General features: G+C 53.6%; 1 protein-coding gene across 18 annotated transcripts in view; it reads right to left on the bottom strand.

The window, feature by feature from the left end:
• Nucleotides 1-2,768: 2,768 nt before the first annotated feature.
• The window catches only part of TACC2 (transforming acidic coiled-coil containing protein 2), a 227,539-nt gene continuing 220,896 nt past the window's right edge, over nt 2,769-9,411 (bottom strand). For all 18 annotated transcript variants that reach the window (XM_043926874.1, XM_043926880.1, XM_043926884.1 and 15 more), the window contains 4 exons: nt 7,524-7,684; nt 7,201-7,307; nt 6,429-6,549; nt 2,769-3,322 (listed from right to left, as the gene is read on the bottom strand). In XM_043926874.1, the coding sequence (XP_043782809.1) occupies nt 3,257-3,322; nt 6,429-6,549; nt 7,201-7,307; nt 7,524-7,684 (455 nt within the window). In that variant the 3' untranslated portion in view covers nt 2,769-3,256. The remainder of the gene's footprint in view (nt 3,323-6,428; nt 6,550-7,200; nt 7,308-7,523; nt 7,685-9,411) is intronic.

Below are 9,411 nucleotides of genomic sequence, written 5' to 3'. Positions count from 1 at the left end.
GGGGTAGGAATTAGCTGAGAGATACAATGACGAGGCAGGGGTGTCGCAGGTGGAGGGAACAGCACCTGCTGGGCTGGAGTGAAGGAGAATGTCCATGTAGTCTGACTGCAGGAAAGGGTGGGAACAAGGACTGGGACGTCAGAAAGGGAGCAGGGTCCAGGTCTCCCACGGCTTGGAGGGGCCGAAGAATCTGGGTTTTGTCTAGTCCTATCACTTTTGATCTCCAGGTTGTTTTTTCCAGCTCCTAATAAACCCAAGGGCTTCCCAGTGGCTCAGCCATAAAGAATTCACCTGCAATGCAGGAGACACGAGTTCAAACCCTGGGTGGGGAAGATCCCCTGGAGAAGGGGATGGATGGCTACTCACTCCAGTATTCTTGCCTGGGAGATCCCATGGACAGAGAAGCCTGGTGAGCTACAGTCTATGGGGTCACTAAAGATCGGATACGACTTAAGGACTAAACAACAAACTGCCCAAAAGACTGACTTGTGAACTCTCCAGATTCTGCCGTTGCTGTTCCAGGGAACCCAGAAGCCTGGCTGGGGGCCACCAGCCTGGGGAGGCGCCACGGGTCCACCGACTGCAGAGGGAAACACACAAGAGGCCAGAAGAGCAAGGCCACTCAGGTCAGCCCAACAGCGCGCACGGGGGCAGCCCCACTGCCTTCCCACCCGTTGAAATAAACGAGCAGGCTTTTCATCGTCTGTAAAAAACAATAGTGGAGCCAGCCCAGCCTCAAGGCAGAGACACCAATCAGACGAATTAAAGAATGGACGGAGGACCACGGTAAGCGTCAGAGAGCATCCCCTATCCCCACTTCTCTTCCCGCCACTTCCTGCCCTACCTCCCGGGGAAGGACTCTGTTACCCTGGGAAAAAGCAAAGGACTTTGCAGTCACCGAGGATCCGGAATTCAGTCTCCTGGCTGAGTGATTCAGTCAAGTCCCTGGGGTTTTTAACCTCTCTGAGCCTCTGTTTCCTTCTTGTAAAATGGAAATAAAAATAGTTCTCACACACCAGAATATTTCGAGGGTGAAATGAGCTAGCGAATGCTTATTTCAAGGGTGCCCCCGTGAGTGCGTACGCGTCAACATCCTTCCGCCTGCCAGGAGCCCTGCACATGCGCACACCTCCACCCCGGCCGCGCCGGGACACCGGCCTTGTCCTGCTCAATCTTTCGAATGCAACGTCCTGGAAAGCAGAGGCTTTGCTGAGAAACCTCGGCTTCCCACAAGGGCCAAGGAGTTCGTTAAAGGAGCTGGTCGGGCAGTCGGGCCGCCCTGTCTGGGTCAGTCACCTCCAATGCGGAGCAAAGTCCTGCTTCCCCAAGCCTTCCCCCAGATTCACCCGTTCCTACCTGCCGCTTCTTTCTTCCCGACTCAGAAGCCTGGAGTGGGAGGGGTGTTGGCAGGGGGTGCTCCCTGGCATGGCCTCGGGCCCCTCAGATCTCACATCTAAGAGGCCAAGTCCCCAGAAACATGCCCCCTCCATTGCCAGTGACCCCTCCCTCTTTTCTCTACACCCCCCCCCCATGCCCCATCCTCAGAAGGTAATTTTAGTATCGCCCTAAAGTCACCCATGAGAGCCCCAAAATGAGTTCTCAGAAAAGAAAAATGATGCGAGCTCAAGCCGTTAACTGACTTGGCAAATTAAAGTTATAAAAGATGCTGAGATCTCAAACGTTGCGAAGCCAGGAGGTCAGGTGCCGGCTTCTCCTGTTCCTCCAGCAAAGCCAAGTAACTTAAATGGTCCTCAGTGGCCAGCACCTGGGTGAACATTTGCAAGCATAGGTGGCATTATATGAGGCTTCCCAGGTGGTGCTAATGGCAAAGAACCCGCCAGCCAATGCAAGAAATGCAGGTTCAATCCCTGGGTCGGGAAGATCCCCTGGAGGAGGGCACGGCAGCCCACTCCAGTATTCTTGCCTGAAGAATCCCATGGACAGAGGAGCCTGGCAGGCCACAGTCCATAGGTTGCAAAGAGCTGGACACGACTAAAGCAACTTGGCACATGTATGTGCCATTATATACACTGAGTGTAGGAAAAAAGTGGCTGATCCCAACCCACAGGGGTCCCTGAGGCCAGGCACTGCCCACGGTGGCCCTGTGGGCAGGTATAGTGAGGTGGCTGAGCTGGAGGGTAGCCTTGGACTTCTGGCCTCCAGAACTGTGAGAGGATAAACTTCTGTTATTTAAGCTGTGAAGTGATTTGTGTTGGCCATCCTGGGAAACTGGGCACCTCCCCCACCACTCTACTCCCCGTACCAACCCTCCAACGTGGGGTCCCTGGGAAGGTCAGGAGAAATTAGAGAATCTAACTGCCAATATCCCTCGTTTAATCTCCAAAGTGGCCTAATTATCTATCACCCATGGTGAATTGCCCACCTTTTCCTATCCCCTTGGACAGGAATGGACATTTCAGGGTTGATCTGCAGAGACTAAGGGAATGAGCAGGAAGAGTGACAGCCTGCTGCTTCTTTGAGCCAATAAAGGGAAATAGATTTTTGCCCCCTAAAGTCAAAGAGAATTTGTAAAAACAGAGTCCAAGCTAATTTAATACACTCACTTAATTATTTAAGTAGCAAGTCAATATTTCTCAATTGCTCCATCTTACAAACACAGCCATGATAACAAAGGAAACGTTATTTAAATCTGTGGCCAAAAAAGTGAGCCCAGATAGAGAAGAGAGTGAAAGGCTACATTTGATACGACTTAACAAAGGCGAGGAAAGATCCAACCTTTTCCAGAAAATAAATCATAGCCACACTTATTGCCAAGATCCAAAGAAAAAAATTTATTTACAATAGAGAATTTTATTTGAAACATGCATTTTTCTTTTTTTTTTTTTAAACAAATCAGCAAATGCAGATCAAGTTTACACTCCTTAAGGCAAGAGTCCCTTAGCAAGCTGTACACGATCATATTAAATCCAAAAGCCGCTCACCCTGGAAACTCATGTACAAAGGGCAAGGCCAAGGTCAGCGATTTGTCTTTTATTAGAGAATCAGACAATCTCCCTGATACAGGAACTCTGAGGTCAACTTGCTATGAATTATACTAGGAAAATGCAAACCAATAGCAAGAAATTCTGATAGTCTCCTTAGTACTGCATACAATCAAATCAACTTTATTTAGAAAGGAAGTACAGTAGTGCATACGAAAAAGTGAAAACAGAACCTGTCCACACAACCGGAGGGACAGCAGTGTGCCGACGGTCATATTGCACGCAACGGTCAAGTCCAAACTTTTGGTTCAGAGTTAGCTTTTCCCCATTTTGGCAATCAGTTCATCGCAAATCTTGGTGAGTTCTTCTATCTCTTTATTCTGCAAGTGAAGACAAAAAAAAGAGGTTGCTGAAATGTCCTGGTTGTTGGAAATCAAGCCAATCAGAATGGTCACTGGGCTTTTTTGTGTCCTCCGGGCTGATTGGTCCCCCTGAGGATATCTAAAGCAGCATGAGAAATGACCTGGAGCCAAGTCATCTGTGCATCCCAGCTCTAGCTGTGTGACCTTGGGCACGTTACACAACCTCTCTGAGCCTCAAGTTTCCTTATCTCAAAAGGGTAGATGATAACATTCTTCTCTCTCAGAATTAAGTGAGGTAAGAAATGTCAAGCTTCCTAGCACAGTGACCAGCTCAGAGTAATGGCTTAACCAGCATTCATTGTCTTCTGCTTATTTGCCTCCAAGGATGTGGGCCCAAGAGGGTGGTCTGTGGTGAGCTCTTTGGTGGGTTTTTTTGAGAAATGCCACCAGAGTGGTTAAGCAATTCTACTTGGATGGGACCCCTAGCATTATTCAGAGGATGTCAAGTGAGGCGGTGCTGTGGATACAGGGCGTGTGGAGGAGAGTGAGGGCAGACACAGGACATCTTCAGGGGCTTCTCGGGCCACACCGTGCCCATCCTCTGAAGCCCCATCACGAGGAGCCAACCACGTGTTCATCTCACACCAGAGATCTTCAGCACTGTCTGTTCTCCAGCAACGGGCATCCAACGGGGTGGCACCTCCATCCGGACGGTGGTGGCTTTGCTCAGATGGACTAAATGCCATGCCTGATGCCGCTCTGGCTCAGCAGCCAGTCTTGACGGGTCCTCTCCTATGGGGCGAGACCTTTCTGTATCCCCAGAATATGTTGCGGCCAGCTTTCCCTTGAGGTCCCCGTGGAAGGCGAGTCTTAAGTCACAAGGCTGTGCTCTGAGACTGCATGGAGGCCCTTCTCTAGAAAGCCCCGGGCCTCCTAAGACACGGTCCAGCCGGGAGCCACGTGCCCTGGGTACCCGGGCTGGGCTCCAGGTGCGGCTCATCGCTGAGCCGGTGCTCCGGAGGAATCCGGCCTCCTTAGCAGAGGAGGTTCAGTCCCGGTTGCAGCTGCAAATTCAGTCCTGCCTCCAGTCCCCACGGGGAGACAGCTCTGCCAGGAATATCACCTCGGCCCACCTCCTGCCTAAGGTCCTGGGAAGCACTGAAATTCCTGCTGGGGGATGGGTTCTGCATGGGATGCAGGACGAGCCACTGATCCTGGAATTCCTGTTATCACCGCTCGGGCTGCTCGCAGTGATGTTTCATCTTCCTGGAGCACTTTTAGCACATGCCTGTCACCGTGCAAACCCAGCGCAGGCCCTGGATTGCGCCCCGTTCTCACCATAATCTCGTAACAGAAACCATTATTATCCCGCTACTTTTCAGTGAGGAGACAGGCTCAGAGAGGTTAAGCGTTGTGCATGAGGTCACACAGTTGCTCAGACACAGCAAACCTGAAACACAAATTCCGGTCGGCCTGGTTCCCATACAGCTTGGCTATTTCACGTGTTAGGCACACCGCCTAGTGACTGATGGCCCAGGGGCACGAGCAGACCCACTGGCTGTGGATTCTTGGAGGTTCTCCGAGCTCTATCCTGGCACCGTCAGCCACCAGCCGGGAACCTGCCCTATCACGGAGCTCAGCTCACCAGGCAGAAGTCCCAACTGGGCGAAATGCGCAATGCCTTCACCTAAGAGCTGCCTGGGGTGGGAGATGGGGGGCATAATACTTCTGAATCTCTTGAAAACAGAGACCACCCCCTCCGTATCACTTGGAGCCCTTTAGGAAAGAACTCATGTGGTTGACCCACTCCTCCTGAATTTTAGTTTAAGACAAAATTATGTTTGCAGATACATTTTTTTTTTCCTGTTATCCAAATCAGTGCAAAGCTTACTTGCTTTCTTCCTTGTCTTCTAGTTGGCCAGAAAACCTAATATCCATCACCTTCACTTTGCAACTATAATCATCTGAACAGGCCAGGTGCCTTGAAAGCATCCCTCCTGACACTGGTTTTAGCTCTGTTGTTCTAGCTAACATCGTGATGCGATTTAAACACCATCATACCCTGATGGAAACAGGAGGGAATAACTTAACACCTTCAAGATCTGGTTTAGTTCCCCAGCATTACAAACCTAGAAACCACAGTGAAGTGCCAGGCCTGCCAAGGAGCAGGATGGACGGCAGGGAGGTGTGGGGACCTGAATCTCCTGAGTTCCGAGCTCTTTCCCCAAGACCATGTAGGGGATGTGAGAGGTAGTAGATACCCTGCCCACCTCTGCCCACTGCAGAGGTTAGTACTGCTTGGCCCAGAACCCCTGGGGCCCAGCCAGTCACACTGGAAGCTGGGTGGGTGCTTCGAGAGGAGCAGAAATCATTGGGAGACAAACTGGACTCCTGATGCCACCTGCCTTTAAAGCACCCCCACCAATGCCCATCAAGACCCCAGTGCATGAGAAGCGCTGTTACCCCTGGCCACTGGGCCCTCGATGACCATCATGAGGCTCAGTAAATCAACCAGAATGGGGGTTCATGTCTGGAAACCCAGGGAGGGAGCCTGCCTGGCTCACACTCACTCAGAATCAGCCTCACGGCTCTCCTGGGGGGGAGAGGCTTCTCTGTAGGACAATCAGGGAGTTAGTGTGTAAGGGGAACCAAGTCCTTGACTGGAAATCAGGAAATCTGGGCACAAGCTGAGAAACCTCAAGAGGATCCTCCTCCAGTGCACGGAAGTAGGAGGACACCTGGGGGGCCTTTCTGACCCTGGCACTGCCCGTGTTCTGCAGGTGTCTCTGCCCAGGGTGTTGCCTGCTGGGCACCATCCTGCTCGCTGGGTGCAGGGGTTAAAGCACTATGCCTGGCACACCACAGTTGCCGAGCAAACGTTTGACAAATGAACGAATGTTGAAAAGGAATGGAAGATGACAGTTTCAGGGAAGGCAGAAAGGGAGCCAGTCTCAGGGCTGGGTTAACCTGGATTTTCCTGCGGGGGGGGGCAAGGCCGCACCCGTGAAGCATCAACCTGCCCCAGCAGTGCCTGGCATGTGGCCCAGAGTGAGAAGCCCGGCTATGTGTGTCTGAGCCTCTGGCCAGCCCCGCCCGCTTGGAGGCAGCAACCTCAGCCTGTTACCTTCTGCTCCAGCGTTCTCTCCAGAGCGTCCACTCTCAGCTGCTCCTTCCGTAGGCTGGCCTGGTAGGCAGCCTGCTCCTGCTGGGCCTTGCCCCGGACTTGGGCAATCTCGGCATTGGCCCTGCAGGAACGGGTTGAGGACGGGGTTCGGAGATGATCACTCTTCCCTGGAGATGCCTCCCACCCTCTTCCTCCCCAGTCTGGGAACGTGTGCTTGCTCAGTCGCTTCAGTCGTATCCGACTCTGCGACCCCATGGACTGTAGCCCGCCAGGCTCCTCTGTTCATGGGATTCTCCGGGCAAGAATACTGGAGTGGGTTGCCATGCCCTCCTCCAGGGGACCTTCCCGACCCAGGGATCGAAGCTGCATCTCTTATGTCTCCTTCATTGGGTAGGCAGGTTCTTTATCACTAGCGTCACCAGGGAAGCCCTTCAAATCTGGGCAGGGGAACAAACCATCTGGCTCCAGCTCCCTCCAACGGGGCCTGAGCACAGGAGCCGATGAGAACCCCCCATCCCTGTGATGCCGAGATGCTTCCAGTGGGTACCCTGGAAATTGCAACACGCATCCCTCACTTATCAAGATGGATAGTGATGGAGAGTGCATTATCTTAAACTGTACTGAAAAATGCAGCTGGATTATCCACTCAGCTGTGGGATTGGGAATTATCCATTATCCCAAGGCGATGGCAGGGGTGCCAGGGAGCTCCCAGCCAGCCTCGGCCAGGGCTGGCTACTGAGGGGCCCTTGGGAGCAGACTCCGGCGGCCTTACCTGTCTAGCTTCTCCTCCGCATGGACCTTCAGCGCCTGGTACCTCTGTTCCTCCTTCTTTACTCGAGACAGGTACTCTTGTGCACACTTCTTCAGCACCTCTTCATTCTGACGACGACAGAACACGGGGGTCAAGCCCACAGAAGAAAATCCAAGGAGGGCTGGGGACCCCGAGCCCGGATGTGGGTGTAACCCCTGACTGCCGAGTCCTACCCCCCATCCGGCGAGGATGGCCTTCCAGGGCGCCCCTGCGATGCTCCCAACCCACCCCACCTCCCCTACCACGCGGATCTCGCCCTCCCCCCACCGCGAACACCAACACACCTTGCGGAAGCCCTCCAGGACCTCCTTCATCTTCTCGTATCTCCTGAAGAGATCAGCCAGAGATTTCTCCACGGAGTTCAGGTCGGCCAGGGCTTGCTCCTTCTCCAGGACCAGCTGCTGGACGGTCTGGTGGGAGACCGACTTCTCCCTCTGTTCATCCTCTGGTGGGAGACACAGGGAACAAAATGATGGAGCCCACAGCTTCTGGACTGGGTCTCCGGGCCCAGCTGAGGCCTCGGGTGCAGCTCAAGTCTGACCTGTGGGCCATCTTGGGTCTCAGCTTTCAGCTGAGACAGACCCGCTCCCTCGAGCCCCCCCAGACTCCGCCTCTAAAGGAACAAAATCCACAGCTCCAGCATCCCAGACCTGGGCCTGGGCACATTAGATGGGCTGGAAATGAACCAGTATCCTTTAACCTGATCACTGCAGCCCCTTAAACTAGCCTGGAGACCCTGCTGATTCTATCTGGTTGTTGACAGCATAAGGACCAATCCATACTGAATTTGGTGTTGACCCAGAATAAAATGTGCTGTAGATTGAGCTGTGAGGGAAGTTCATCCCCCTTCTTAAGCATAATGAAGCTGCAGAGATGGTCATAGGAAAAGAAAAAGGCTTCTTCATCCTTAAAACATCCCATGAACCCCAAGCCCACATAACTGTGGCCCTGAGTCCTGTTCCATACAAAAAGGGCCATTTCTTTTGATAGGGCGGGTGTCTTCTTTAACTCCCAGGAAAACGGAGCTATTTCTGTCGGATTGACTTTCTCAGTTATGCACAAAACAATTAAATTCTGGCCCGGTCTGGAGCAGCTGATCCTGGTGGCAGGCTCTGCACGCCAGCCTGTCATTGGTCTGCGTGGGCAAGGAGCTGCTTGCTCTGATCGGTCCGGAACTTTGCTGGCAGCAGAGAGTCAGTGGAGGGGAGCACCCCTGCTTGGAGCTCCTGTCCATCCTCAGGTCCCCTGGGAGGGGCCCCTGGGCCGGAGGATGGACAGCAGCTGTCAACGATGACACCGCCATGGCAGAGCAGCGGCCCGTGTGTACTGGGCTCCTGCACATGTCAGGCGCTGGGCTGACCGTCCTCTCGATTCAGGGCCCCTCAGCCAGCACCTGGCAGTTGGGCTGAGCTCTCAGAAGTCCAAACCGGGTCAACCCCTCCTTCCAGGGGCCCCCTCTGCACTGGAATAAACCCCCAGCCCACATGCTCTCTGCTCTCAGCACCGCTACGCCTCCGCTGGGAAAGCTGGCCTGGAGCCCCTTGTGGCCCCACCTCACTCAGAGACACCTTTTATGAACCCACGTGGGAAACACCTCGTCTCCATGCCCAGAATGGGCTTCCCTGGTGGGTCCATGATAAAAGAATCCGCCTGCCAATGTAGAAGCCACAGGTTCAATCCGTGGGTCAGGAAGATCCCCTGGAGTAGGAAATGGCAACCCACTCCAGTATTCTTTTCTGGGAAACCCCAGGGACAGAGGAGCCTGGCATGGGGCTCCACAGGGTCGCAAAAGAGTCGGGCATGGCTGAGCAACTGAGCACCCAGCACCACGTCCGGCAGTGACCACTCCTTATTGTCATACCAGACATGTGGGTGTGCACGTGTCTGTATAGAGAATGCATGCTCCATGAGAGCAGGGTCCTGTGAGTCTGTTCTGTCCATGGCTCTGTCGCAGGCCCAGAACAGGGCCTGTGAGGACAGGCCTGCAGGACACAGGACGCCACAACACACGCCTGTTGTTGTGCAGTGAATGAATGAGCAGGGCGGCCCTGAGGCTGAACTCCAATCTCCCGCACAGGAGAAGCTTAGTCCCTTGTTCACTGAGGATGCAACAGAGCCAGAACCAAACCCAAGGCTGTGCTCGCAACTGGGTCTCAACGTGGGCCTCTTACT

The sequence above is a fragment of the Cervus elaphus genome, chromosome 15 (genome assembly GCF_910594005.1).
Source record: "Cervus elaphus chromosome 15, mCerEla1.1, whole genome shotgun sequence".
NCBI lineage: Eukaryota > Metazoa > Chordata > Mammalia > Artiodactyla > Cervidae > Cervus > Cervus elaphus.
The sequence above is the reverse complement of the archived record's forward strand: the minus strand, read 5'-3'. Positions and strand labels throughout refer to the sequence as shown.